This window comes from Aplidium turbinatum, chromosome 16 (assembly GCF_918807975.1).
Source record: "Aplidium turbinatum chromosome 16, kaAplTurb1.1, whole genome shotgun sequence".
In the NCBI taxonomy this organism is placed as follows: domain Eukaryota; kingdom Metazoa; phylum Chordata; class Ascidiacea; order Aplousobranchia; family Polyclinidae; genus Aplidium; species Aplidium turbinatum.
In genome coordinates, this window is record NC_137487.1 from 17,839,482 (window position 1) to 17,853,320 (window position 13,839).

Consider the following 13,839-nt stretch of genomic DNA (forward strand, 5'->3'; position numbering starts at 1 on the left):
TGATGGTTGCAACGCTACATAAGATTCATTGCAAAAGATATAAAACTTCTTAGAAGTGAAGCCTTCGCTAAATGCTTTGAAACAAAAACATGAATAATAAAAAAAATACGTAATATTTTATATGTAACAATAATAATACGTAATAATTTTATAAAATATGTTTTCATATTTATTTGCCTTCTTCCTGAATCAACGTTCTGACTGCAATGCATAATCTTACCCTTAATAATATTATTATCAATATAAGGTCAATATTACTACTGTACCTCTTTCAATTCTTGTTCATGTTGTTTCAGTTAATCTGGGTAACCATCATCAAGAATCCATCGTTGATTATTTTCTTCCTGGTTATTATTAGTGGATACGTGTATTTGATGAAATGGGCAGTTGCTAAAGATATAGCAGTGGAAAAAGAGGTACCGGTATTCTAAGGAATGTTTACAAGTGTATTAGACTAATCTGCTGCCCGTGTTTCAATTGGCATGAGGTCTACAAATATAACACCAAAATCTATTTGAACTTGCAAAACTTGGTGTAAATTATCTTGCAGCTTTGAGGGTCTCAAACGTGTTGAATCTTTGTTACTTGGAAAATCGAGCTTTCATGTCCATTTGCTTCCATTCGTCTTGTGGTCCAACATAACTGTTTACGAAGGGTTTTCATAATAAAAAGCCAATTAACTCTGACAACAAAATCCGTCATTTTTACATTGATTCAACGTAAAAATAGCGGATTTTGCTGCCTGGGAAGAAGCTTAGGCGCTGTTTTCGAGTGTTTTTCTTCCATTTTTGAAAAACGTAACACACTAATCAAAATTTTGATTTCCGACAGGGTTTCATCATAGACTGCAAAGATAACTCTCCGTTTGAGTCATATCGATATCTTGTAACAATATACACCGGGTGGCGCCCTCACTCGGGTACCACTGCAACGGTGGCAATCAAGTTACGAGGAAGATTAGGCAAAAGCAAAGTACATTTGCTTCAGGTTTGCAGCTTAAAATATTTTTTTAATTGGCAACAAATGTCATTGCTTTTTTGTCGTTCCCATACTTACGTACGGTGATTAAAGCTTTAGCTAAAGCTGATTGGAAAACAGAGAAGCCAGTTTTCATGACCATTTTCAGACATATCTTTAACCCTATTTCCTGTGGGGGGGGGGGTCGGTGGGGACTTGCTCCTTTTCAAAGCAATATCATTAAAGAACTACGCGATCCACAGCTTTAAAATTTCTTGACTTTTCCTAAAAATTATTCAAGTATTTATTCCTCTTTAAATGACGTTGCTATTGTCTATAGTTTTAGAGATATGGCATAATTTTCATAACATACTCTGATATTTTAGCTAGCTACTAGCTAGCCCTTTTGTTTTCAAATTATACGGATTAATAGGATTACTGAGCGCCGCCGTGCGTGGAACTGCGACGCAGATATCTCATGAGTTGGCTTTGTTGTAAAGCATTCAACCGTAATGAGTCCGCCTTTTGTTGTGCAAACTCGAGTTTTGAGTTGCTTTTTGATTAATCTCTTAATTACATCTGAGTTGCTTTGAAATTATCAGAGAGCATCCGATAAGCTATACTGAAAAAATGTAATTTTACGTTGTTTTCTATGGCGAATACATTTTGTTTCTAACTTATAACAAGAAGCAGTAGGAGAATTCTTGCCAAAACTCTGTTTATCTCATAAAACAAACAGACTGATGTGGTAAGTTTTTTGATTTCTTGTCCGAAAGCAAGGAGTGCGTTCTTGACCCGCCAATAAACTTTTCCATGTACCTGTACACTTATATTCACATAAATGTTGTGAAAATGTTTTATGAAAACGAGAGATTGATGGATATTGAAAAGAACTTGACACAGACTATCTAAACTGCTTGGCTTTTGTGGAAAAACACGCGCAGCTAAATTATTGTGCTTTGACAAGCATTGTGCATATTGTATCATCACTGAATCTTTACCTAAATGGTAATTTTGCAGTTGCTTGAGAGATTACAAAATTATTTTTTTATACGAGGATTGAAAAGTTTTGATATATCTCAGCAGAAACACTATTAGGACCAACTCAATAATTTCAAACTTTTCATTCAAATGTTGGTCTTCAAAAGCTTATTTTCACAAAACGGTGTAGGCCTACATCTTTTTCTCCATAAATTTAGACGTTTGTGTCATTTGGAGCAAAGTTGTTTGTTGGGTTGAAAGAATCTGAAATCAATGCCTCGTTTGTGTAACGTATCGTAACGTAATCTATCAGTCAGCGCTTTTGTGCCTTTTTGTTTTCGAATACATTTCCGTGACAAAAGATTGGCTTTTGTAATAACGCCATCAACCATAGAGTTGTATTCTCTGACTGCATCTCAAACGCTATGCCATACTCAGCAATTTTTCTAAAGCATTGTTACACAAAATGCATATCTGACAAAAGAAGGGAAATATGTTGATTTGAATTATATTTTATACGGATCGTTTTCCTTGTCCTTGAAAAAAAGAAAGAACGGTTTTTATCGTTTGGCATAAAAATATGTATATTGAGGTTCATCTTGGTTTGCATAATGAAAATCACCCCAAAGAATTGCTTGAAGTGATTTTCACAGCTATTTGATCCTTCGCGATGATATCAATTATAGTTTCTATCAGATGAAACCTGTTCAAACTATTTTTTTTAAACTATGGTTCATTCAAGAATATAATACTTTGTAAATATAGCTTACTTCATTTTTGCGTTTTTACTTCGATTTTTTCACAAGCAAGACTTCACACAAAACAAGTTATTTGCAACGTGAGTTGATTGACCATAGTAGCCTAAATGGACCAAAATGCTGTGGCCAAAACTTGATTACTTTTTATCAAAATGTTTGCACATTGGAAACAGCAATCACTTTGTTTCAAATCAGCAAATCACTTTTTGTCATTGGTTCAACGTCTGCAGACGTCTAATCTAATATAAGACAAAATTGGTTTTCTGGGTCTTCGGTTCGGAAAAACATCATTATGATGTATTGTGACGTGGTCTATCAGCCAGCAGTAGTTTATGCGTCTTTTGTTTTTGGATGTGTGTCAATTACAAAAGATGGTTTTTGCAGTAACGCTATCAACCGCAAACTGCATCTAAAATGCTATTTCAAAATTTGAACAGAAAGAAATCTTCTAAGCGTAATAAATAACTTGACACAAAATGCATGTCCAACAAATCAGAAAAAAAATGTAGAAAACGTTATTTTGCAAATCTAGTTAACAACATGAAAAAAAACACTTCAATCATATTGACACAAACGTGCATTTTTAAAATATCAATAATCTTCAATTTTGCCCCAGGAAAAAGTCAACACTTTAGTGATTTTTTGTTTTTTTACGACAATAGCACTCGGCCTGAAAAATAATTTTTTTCTATTTTTCGTATCGTTATGCCACGACTTTGAGTTTGTCACGCAGAACGGGAGTTCCATTTGGCAAACGACCTGTTCTATAGCCTACCAACACGATTTGACTAAACGATTATTATCACTACGTTTTGTCACAACTGTTTGCAAAATTGTTTCATTCAAAGTGATCATTGTTGGTAAGTATTGAAACATTTCACTTTGGAATGCATCGTGACATAGTTTATCAGTAAGGAGTTTTAGACGCTCTTTGTTTTTGGAGTGCATGATGGCCTAAAATGGAACAAGCTCCTATCGAAGCAAGTCACTACCTTTGGATAGGTTGTTGTTCAAATACCACGTGACACCACAGGCTACCTTACTTTTCTGTATTCAACCGCTACCCAGACAGCAAATCAGACACTTTTTACATCGATTCAACGTCTTTAGACGTTGAAATAATGTTAAAAACGAATAAATAGCTTCCTGAGATGTGCTGTGAAATACAAAGTGTTTCTTGATCATGCATAACCAAATTCGACAGAGTGAATGTGAAAAAAAATTTGCTTGATTTAGTTCCAATATCAAGTAATGACAGTACGTTTGAAAAAGTGTAGACTATAAACATGTGACTCAAAAAAAACTTGAAATAGTTTTTTTGTGGTGATTTTGTCTCATTCTCTGCAAATGTTGAAACAAAGCAAATTTTTTTTACAATGCCTCCGGCAAAACAACAAGCAAACGCGAGTCGGACGCCAATTACGATTTCATTGAAGCGTGGACGACGTCTCCGCGTAAGAGATTAAAATCTACACAATGGAATTAACCCGTCACACTCAATTATAAGTTAATTACGAAGCAATTTCTCAAGTCAAATAAAAAAATATGACCAACCATCAAATTATTTGATTTTTCAAGTTGCGCTGTTGAACAAATTGCAAAAGAGTTTCGATGTTATGTTGTCAGATAAATTATCTACACCATGTGAAAATTTGATTGATCTATCTTGCGTAGTTTTTGAGTTACACGAGCTCAAAGTGATAGTGTCGAACCGACCCCCCCGTCCGCAAGTCAACTGGCCAAAATACGTCACAGGATAAAGGGTTAAGTGTCCAGACAAAGACGCGGCTTCATGCTCTTGAGCGGTGTCGAACCGGCATCCTTTTAAGTAACGTTGCCTACCAGAGCTCTTTCACCACTTGGCTATGCCATTGCTGATTCGAGGAAGATTAGATTTCCACTTTGTTTTCAAGAAGAAAGCCAACCTGAAAAGAAAATAATTTCTATTAAGTTTAAGGCCACTGACAAGCCAAAAACCAATCCGCGGAATAAAATATTTAGTTCACCATAATTATTCCAGCTTCAAACTTCTTTTATCAAATTTTCGTCAATCTTCAAAATATGCCAAAATGGACTCGAAAAATGAATCACTTCTAAACAAATGAGGTAACTATTTCTACATTCTGCAATATGTTGCAGACACCTGACGACATCGTACTGAAGACAATCAGCGCTAAGACGTTTCTCATTACCACATTCGAAAGACTTGGAAGGCTGAGAGTCGTGTATTTATGGCATGATGGTCAAGGTAAAAGCCCGACCTGGTAAGTTTAAAGACATTCTTGTCCGACCAGTTAGCTCAGTGGTTTAGCGCTCGATTCGATATCACACGACACTGGTTCGGCTCTCGGGGTGTGCGCTTCATCAGCACGTTTCAGGACTGCTCTCCATTCCCCGGCAACAAGACTTCAACAACCGGAAAACGTCACTCTGCCCATCTTCGTAACCGGTCCTGCGTCAGTGATTGAAAGCCTCTACAAGTATGCAAAACTACCAGCAATAACCTTTCAAATACTTTGTCCATTCCGCGGAAGACTATTAAAAACCAACCAACATTACCTTTACGTTAAGTTATTGTTATTTCAATATTGCAGTTTTTGTGTTTCGTTATTTCGCTCTGGAGCCGAGGGCTTGCTAATGCTGTTAACCTAGATTGTTACATTGTTAAATTGATTGTTACAGATTGTTAGATTTACTAGATTGTTACATTGTTAAGACCATGTCCTCTCTTTGTGTTACAAATATCATACCAACTCTAAGACTGTAGTCTAATTTTAAGTTTGATGCTTGGTACGCGTGTATCTGTATAACAAAACCCATGTTTTTTTGTCATTCAGCGTGTAGGCCTATTGTTATGAAGCGGTGTAAAAATAGCAACAAAGGTCAATGTTACCTAAAAGTTGCAAAACACATAGAACTTATAATAGCATTCCAAGTCAAGCTTCAATCCAGTTGATTGAATGACCGTTGGAGAGTCGTGCTTGTAAAATGCGTTGCAAGAAAAATATGGAAGTTTTTGCTTTTTTTTAGGAGAGTTCAAAGGATGTCAGTCAGAGACATGGAAACTGATGAATGCTGGTTCATAAACTGCAATACTTGTCTTGAAAAGGGGTTCGACTACGCATTCAAGCCAGCACGTCACTCTGAGCTCGACACTCTACGTAGTAGATTAGCCATAAAGTGGGAAACGAATTGTAAGAACAGGTCGGTAACCTATGTAGGCTATTGCACAGTTGTTACTGATCATTTAGTATAGCAATGGTTGATAACGCAAGAATTTTTTTTATTTATATAAGTTTTGAAAATTTCATTTGTTGTGATGGTCAGAAATAAAAACAAACTGTACTGTGCACGATCGTTCTTGTGTTGGAACCAATACTAATTGCAACCTCAGTTCAATCATGGTTCAATTTTTTTTTATCCTTGACTATCGCAACGACATAGGCCTATAAGATATGCCTAAAATAACAGAGGTCATATAGCCTACATGTACGCAGTACATCAGTTTGATCTTTTTAAATACCGGTACTTTAGTTGTTCGTAAACAGATGACATGATCGTGAAGATACTGTACCTGCTAATATGTATGACTGCATAATATCATTGAGTAAAATTCAAAACGAGTTTAATATAGGCTAGGCCTAATCAGTTCAGTTCATGTTAAATTTAAGCTCTAGGCTTAGCCTTAGAGTTGGGATCCCGGAAAATCCCGATCCCGGAATCCCGGGATTTTAACCCGTTTTTCTGATCCCGATCCCGGGATTAATTTTATTAAAATCTCGGGATTTCCAGAAAACATCTACAAAAGCTGATGTAGCGCTATATCGCTTGACGCTTATATTATTTTGGTTTTAAAGCAGCTTTACAATATCAGCTATGGTTGTCTTGAACACTCCACATTAGTGTGATAAAAAGACCAACCATGGCATAACAATGAACTACGCAATCGCTTCAGCCGTAGCATAAGTGCAACTGAGTATCTTAGAGTTAGAAAGACGATTGCGCCATGGTGCTATTAAGACAGTTTCTGCTAATTCTGCGCTATCTTTTTACAAAGGAGAAATTAAAATTTAGCTCAGAATGGCGAATTTTGAAGATGTAAGTTCAAAGAGAATATCCGAGGTGTGGCAAAACTATTTGTATTGTAAATCTACAAAAAAAGCAAAATGTAACTTCTGTCAAGCCGTTTTGAAAGCTTCAGTACAAAGAGACTACAATTAAATTTGGAAATTAGCAAGGACGAAGAAAAGCTTTAGGTTTCGAATCGACGAGCGTCGGAATGCCGAACTGGTTCACCTTTTTGGGTACCTCAAGAAACCTTCCTACATTGATCAACCGCAGGATCAGCTTGGTCATAAAATAAAACGTCAGAAACTCGCTGCCCAGGCCACGAACGTTCTTCAAAGATTGTTCCCAAGCCCAACTGTTGAATTGGATCGAGGCTCTACTGAACAGCATGAAGATGCCATTACAGAAGATAGTAGCCATGACACTGAAATAACTTTAGCTCAAGAGCTGCATGCTTTCGTAGCTGAAGATGAAAGTGCAGAAACACAAAACTTTGATGTCGGCGCTCGAGTAATGCAAAAAGAAATGCTGCTATATGAAGCAAGCAAAAAAAAGTCAGAGAACCTGAACAATTTATATAAGGCATTGAAAAGTACTAAGTCAACATCTGTTGAGGCTGAACGTGCATTTTCAGCTCTTGGATATTTTGCCAGCAAAATCAGAAATTTTCTTAAAACGATGATACTCTCGATGCTCTCATGTTTTTGCGTCAGTATTACAATAAATAAATGTGGCTTGCATGTGTATTTTCCTACTTTGCTAATCCCAAGAAATCCCGGGGTTAAGGAGTAAAAATCCCGGGATTAAGGAGTAAAAATCCCGGGAAATCCCGATCCCGGAATTTCAAATTTCATCCCGAAATCCCAACCCTACTTAGCCTACACTGTAGTTTTCAGAATTCCGCTTTTGTAGCATTATTTCGTGTAGAAGCAATATTCTCAGGCGTTCTTTGCAGGCACTTATGGTGCTCATTGTACGCCATGCAACCTTGGCATTTGAAGGAAATGAACAGAGCTCAAACCTTATCGGTTGGTTTATTACAACTCTTGCTTGTCATGGTGGCAACCATGACATCTTTTGAAGGCTTGAAGGAATATCCTTGTCAAGATAATCCAAACGCAACTGCGTGGTTCATTTTCACTGTTGGTAAATAACTTAGTTTTTCTAATTAAATAAATAAGACATTATTGTTGAATTTTTAATACAAGTCGTCTTTGAAAATAAAAAGGCGAATTGTTATAGCCATTTGTTCTTCAAACCAGCATCTGGCCTAGATCTAATCTTTGGTAAAAATAGCTAACTGGTCGCAATATCAGGGAGTATTTTGATATTATTGTTACAGTTGGATAAACTGTGTTGCTATTTTTTCACAATTGTTAGTACCGGTAGCAATGTATTTACAGGTGTAAGACATGGCATCTTTGTCTTCCCGCTGTTGTTTCTGATACACGGGTTATTTCGGGCCTCTCATAAGCATATCGGTTCCAAGAAAACAGCCAAAAAAGAGGAATTTCTCAAAGAAAAGGAATGTACAAAGCAACAGGACTCAGTGCCTGACAAAGCTTTAAATACAGCCAAGTCTATCTTAAAACTTCCACCCAAACCACTGATAGAGCGAATATCAGTTCATGAATGCAAGAAAACGCCTGACAAGCTTCTTTTCCAGCCAATAGTGCCAGTTCCTGAAGTTCAATATTATAATTTAAAACAACCAGAGCATCTAAAGCAGAAGCATTTCCAGGCGGCTGTGCCAATTTTGGAACGTTTTAAAAATCCTCATTTTGGACTTGAAAGTGAAGAGATAATCTTCGAGAAAGGAGCAAGAGAGCATTTGCAGTTCAGAGAACCGACTCCTCAAGAAGTAAACCTTCACGGCATAACTTACTTCTTAACTAATGCCAGGCCACAGATTGGTGTCCAAGCTACAGAGAGTGACATTGATTATGCGACGCAAGGGAAATCCCTTTCGGGTGGAGATATAACGAGGCAGCATGATATTAAGGAAAAAAAGTCTTCATATACTCAACTTGAAGCAAGTTTACCGAGTGATAAAGTTCCTCGTTCGGCATTTGCCTCCACATCATTTCACGAGTCCCCCAGTGACAGTGCCGAAGAGAACCTTGAGATAAAGCAAATTTATCAGAGCAGCATCTTTCCATCTGCTGGGTGGGTAAAATAAATTCAAAACAACCTGTATTAGCATCTAGCGGCAAAACAAAACAAATAAAATATAAATAAAAAAGTAGCCTACCTCTTCAAAGCTGCAACACTTGTGATATTAGCCGAATTTGATGACATTGTCAGATGTGCTGGCACAACATTCAAGTTTACGATCAAAATCTGCGAAAACAAGTAAACACGCAATCATTTCAATGCCATTTTGGTTTTACACATGAAAACCAGGCTGTTGAGTTAAAAACAGTTCTTAACTTTACTGCAGTAACCTACTGCAAATTTGAATTCTTCGAATGCTGGCATTTGAACAATAATCTACTCTTAGCATAACGTATTAAGGATCGTTAGCATGCAAAAGTAGGCTATCGCGTTTAAATTAATTCTTAATCGTAGCTGTAAATACCCTTAAGTAAAATTAGGGATTCATATAAGCTAGGTCTACTTTTATGAATCCCTAAGTAGAGTTGTTTTATTCTACAGGCGAGAAGACGGTTATTCTCCTCTTCAGGAAAAAGATCCTGTGTATAGAGAGCATGCCGACAGAGAAGTTAGTAAACCATTCCTTCCCTGGTATTTCATCTTTATCACTTGGTGGATATGGGGATGCCTATCTGCAATAGCTCTAGTTGTTTCACTTCTTTATGGATGGAAATTCCGTACGGTGAAAACTCTTAAATGGTAATCGAGTCAATGTTGGAACCAAAATCTACAAAATGAAGCAAAATTAATGAAAAAACTAAATTAAGCAAAACATAACCTAAATTTGATAAATCCACCTAGCCAATGAAATATAGTACTGTATCGGGGTATCAAAAGAATAAGGTAAAATGAATAATAAAATATTAATATAAAAAATAACTAGTTCGATGGCTTTTTATGGACTGGGAAAGCTTCTTGTAGAGCTTAATCCTGGCAGTTTCGCATACTTGTAGAGGCTTTGAATCACTGACGCAGGCCTGGTCACCGAGATAGACAGAGTAAATTTTCCGATTGTTGAAGTCGTGTTGCCGGGGAATTATTCCATCCATTGGATGCCGCTGAATTGAAAGCAGTCCTTAACGTGCGTTGCTCATGCTCAAGCGCACACCCGGAATCGAACCAGCGCCGCTTGATCTTGAAGCTTCTTCATTCCAGAAGTCACGCACTAACCAACCGAGCCATCGGGGCGAACCTAGGCAGCTAACCTGATTTAAAGCATTTGCCGTTATAAATTTAATATTCAATTCAATTCAATTTATTTTTCTTTGTCGGAAAACAACAGCAATGATAAAGTTACTAATAGTTTATGGGAACAAACCAACAAAAGGAAACGGCGGCAAAATCACAGAAGTTTAAAACGTGCATGCAATGTAAATTTAAAGCATACGTCGATGAAAGTAAAGTTAAGCACGGCCACCAAACCAAACAGTTTAAAATAGAAGAATTAGTTGAAAGAATCAGTTGGCTCCACATACCTAAAGCAACTGGAGGTGTGACAGTTGATGTAGCCATGCGGGGACGACTGAATCTCACAACCAATACAAAAAAGAAAAACACCAACACGAGCATTTTAAACGTAGCCTACGGTGAGCCTATTATACAAAAAACTATATAGGCCTACAGTGTTTCGTTTGTAAATAAAATGAACTGTTCGCAGCAACGACAGTGGTGTAGTTTTAAAACAGGAATCGATAACTGATGGGTTCAGGAATATACAATAATTATTATTTGAACATTATATTATAGTGATGATCAATGAAAATGATCTTGATGGCATGTGGGCCGAATATGCTTTTACTTAATCGCTTTGCTTAGGTTCGTCGCTGCTTTCATAGCATTTATAGAAGCTGCTGTCTTCTTTGAAACACTTCTCGTTGCACTCGCTACCTTGATTATGTGCTTCACTTCTCCAAAACAGGATTTTTTTGATTGGCTTCCACCAATAAATCGACCAAGTGAGTACCCTATTTCCGCGCTATAGATTATTAGTAGCCTACCATCGGTTCACGCCGCTTTTGCGTAATAATTCAACTGTTTTTATCACAGTTCTTCCCCGATATATCTCGCATATGGTAACTGAGCGTCGAAGACAAAAAGAAGAGCGAAAAACGAATCCAGCTTACCGCCAACCTGGAATACACAAGGCGCCGTCTACATGGTCATAACACACAAATTTTAATAAAATTAGTCGGTTTTTGTTCTGACTTTCATCTGCCTATAGGCCTAATGAATCCAAAGCATCAAAATGAAATTCAGAAAATGGATAGGCTATTTAGATAGAGCGTATCCTAAGTTAGGCTATACTAGAAAGAAAACGGGATAAGTTGGTGACCAGTTGATGAATAGGCCTATGGGAACGTTCAAATATTACGTAACGCTTTTTTTCCGAATTTTTGACCCCCCCCCTCCCCCATGTAACGCCAACGTAACGCTCTTTTCAATCCCCCCCTCCCCCATGTAACGCTTTTTCACTACGAATTCAGCACAAAAAACTACCATTCCGTACTCGAAAGCGTTACGTAACGTTTTGCTTGAACCCCCTTCCCCCCGATGTGACGCTAACGTAACGCTTTGCATAACCCCCCCTCCCCCTCGAAGGCGTTACGTAATATTTGAACGTTCCCTATCTACAATTAAAAAAAATTACAATCACTTTTTAGTTTCTGTTGAGGTAGGCTAGGCTACTGCAGCTTGTAGTTTTGCAGAAACAAAAGCATATAGCAGGCTACCCTAATTTTTGTAGCTAATTAGGCATAGCATTGCTTCGCCTACTTGTCCAACGCATGGCCGTTGAGAGGATAATTTGAGATCGGTAGGCTACGGTATTTCGACTTAGTAGTCTACCAGTGTTGGCTGCATAGCCGAGTGGTGAGAGCCATGGTTCTACGTTGAAAAGGCTGCCGGCTCAACACCGCTCAAGATCTGAGCATGTGACTGTTGTTTTGGCAAGTCCTGAAGGCTTGCCGACAACTGCAAACTTGAATTTCTCTCATAATTAGGCTATAGCCTAAGTAGGCTAACAGTAGACTACACTTACTGCTCTAAAGAGAAATGTCTACGGCCTTTCTTGTTTGTCGTATTCGGGCTTAGCCTGCACCCAGTGGTTGTAGATTTAGATTAAGCGGGCGAGAAGGCAAGGAAGCCAATCTTCGTGTCCACCCTCAGGCATGCCTTTAAGTGTTCTGCCAAAGAAACAGTTGCATGCTCATGAGCGGTGTCGAACCGGCGCCCTTTCAATTGCCGTTCCAGCGCTCTCACCACTCGGCTATGCAGCCGACTCGGGGCGTCTTTGGGCTTTCACCTACTGAACCAATGAGATTATCGGGGCCCAAGTTAAGCTACTTCTGAGGAAAACGCACTGTATCCACATAATAGGCCTATGCGGTAGTTTGTACAAGTTACCGGCAACCTTAAAAAGTTTACGGGCCCTAAATGCAGTGCTGTAACCTATTCGTAAAAAAGCACAGGGTATAGGCTACTGTCAGATTAGCCAAAATGATAAGTAATACACAAATTGCAAAATACTAATTTTTATTCTACTATAACATGAATTATCAAAATTGGACGAGAGGTACCAAATTGTTTATTTGCTATGACTACATTCCAAACAGCCTGCCGAGAGGAATCTACATCTCTATCCTCTTTACAAATTTGGAATCTAAGTTAGTATCCTTAGCTCAGTGGTTCTTAACCTTTACTAACCTGCCGAACCCTTACACTAATCTACAAGCTTTCGTTGAACCCCAAATTTTCGCTGAATCACAAAAACAACAACTTACCACATTCAATAGTAATACATTACTGTATCAATGAGACTTCTGTTGCTGTTTTTTTGGGACCAATAGTGAGATTCGAGCCTTATTTTGGAAACAGCAATTCTCATGTCATTTTCGCATGCAAGCCGGTTTCGTTTTTTGGTCATCCACCAGAATAGAAAACGCATCCTCGCATAAATAAGTGATTACGAATGGCATGAGAACTTCAAGGGCAACTTCTGTAATAAGAAGATAACTTTCAATTTGTTGGCAACAAAACGTTCGAAGATTTGTTGTGTTGAAGTTTCTTTCTTGCATCTGGCTTTCTTGAAGCTCGATAATGTCATCTAAGTATGGACTGTTTAATGTTTATATCTGCTGTTGTTGAAAAAAATTGAAAACAGAACTAAATTTCCTTAAACTAAGGAAATTTCCTCAAAAGTGAGAGCCCTGCTTCTGCCGTTCCATGCTAAAAGCAAACGTGAGGAAACTCATCTTTTGAGAAAATCAAGTTTTTCTTACCAATTGTTTTATAATGTTACGTAATAATATATGTAATAATATTTATTATATATCACGCATCAAACGCACAAATGTTTATTTACATCCATCATCATGCAAGCCGCAATCAAGTTTCAGCTGGACAATATTTTCTAAAAATATTTGCTGATATAGCCTACCATTTAGTAGGCCGTGTGATAATGTTTCAGAGGACGTTCGCGCCGAAACCCTAAAACAGCTTCGTCGAACCCCAGGGGTTCGATCGAACCCTGGTTAAGAACCACTGCCTTAGCTGATCGGTAGTTTAGCAGCCAGGATCTTAGGCCTACATAGTTTTTAGCGGTGAATTGAGCCACAGGTCGTCCATTGCGATCAAACAGCTCACACTATCAATGAGCAAAGATGCTCTTAAACCTGTGATAATATTGTTTATGAAACTGAAACCACGTTAACATTCTGCTGTCGAACAAGGTAAAGTTGAAATAGCTGTCAAGAGAGGCTTCAAATTATTGGGCACAATTTCAACCTTTTTGCTAGTCTCTGCTTGGATTGGACTGTATTTCATCAATGTCAAAACGTCTACAAATTCTTCTCTCCACTGCTTCTTCATGACGCAAATTTCCTTCTATCATTTTTTCAGGTTGCAAGTTAGCGATATCAATTAT

The 13,839-nt window shown here is 37.8% G+C and overlaps 1 protein-coding gene and 2 long non-coding RNA genes across 5 annotated transcripts in view; 1 reads left to right on the forward strand and 2 right to left on the reverse strand.

The window, feature by feature from the left end:
• The window catches only part of LOC145785470 (uncharacterized), a 9,465-nt gene extending 224 nt beyond the window's left edge, over positions 1 to 9,241 (reverse strand). Inside the window, exons 1-3 of the long non-coding RNA XR_014291179.1 lie at positions 9,016 to 9,241; positions 4,539 to 4,621; positions 267 to 642 (exon numbers count right to left, since the gene is read on the reverse strand). This is a non-coding gene — a long non-coding RNA (uncharacterized LOC145785470). The remainder of the gene's footprint in view (positions 1 to 266; positions 643 to 4,538; positions 4,622 to 9,015) is intronic.
• LOC145785468 (uncharacterized) overlaps positions 1 to 11,105 on the forward strand; it is a 26,361-nt gene extending 15,256 nt beyond the window's left edge. The window contains exons 18-26 of one of the 3 annotated variants that reach the window (XR_014291178.1): positions 297 to 416; positions 832 to 987; positions 4,836 to 4,960; positions 5,727 to 5,900; positions 7,720 to 7,910; positions 8,168 to 8,930; positions 9,420 to 9,600; positions 10,734 to 10,873; positions 10,965 to 11,105. Coding sequence is in view for 2 of the 3 variants with exons in the window: in XM_082597118.1 (XP_082453244.1) it covers positions 297 to 416; positions 832 to 987; positions 4,836 to 4,960; positions 5,727 to 5,900; positions 7,720 to 7,910; positions 8,168 to 8,930; positions 9,420 to 9,617; positions 10,734 to 10,873; positions 10,965 to 11,083 (1,986 nt within the window). In the remaining variant the exon portion in view is untranslated. Of the gene's footprint in view, positions 1 to 296; positions 417 to 831; positions 988 to 4,835; positions 4,961 to 5,726; positions 5,901 to 7,719; positions 7,911 to 8,167; positions 8,931 to 9,419; positions 9,618 to 10,733; positions 10,874 to 10,964 lie in introns of all 3 variants that reach the window. The other 2 variants (XM_082597118.1, XM_082597119.1) reach the window with 2 other exon arrangements.
• Positions 9,428 to 12,901, reverse strand: LOC145785471 (uncharacterized). Its single transcript, XR_014291180.1, has 3 exons — positions 12,698 to 12,901; positions 11,956 to 12,100; positions 9,428 to 9,645 (listed from the first exon to the last, which is right to left on the reverse strand). It is a non-coding gene; the product is annotated as an uncharacterized LOC145785471 (long non-coding RNA).
• Positions 12,902 to 13,839: the final 938 nt, after the last annotated feature.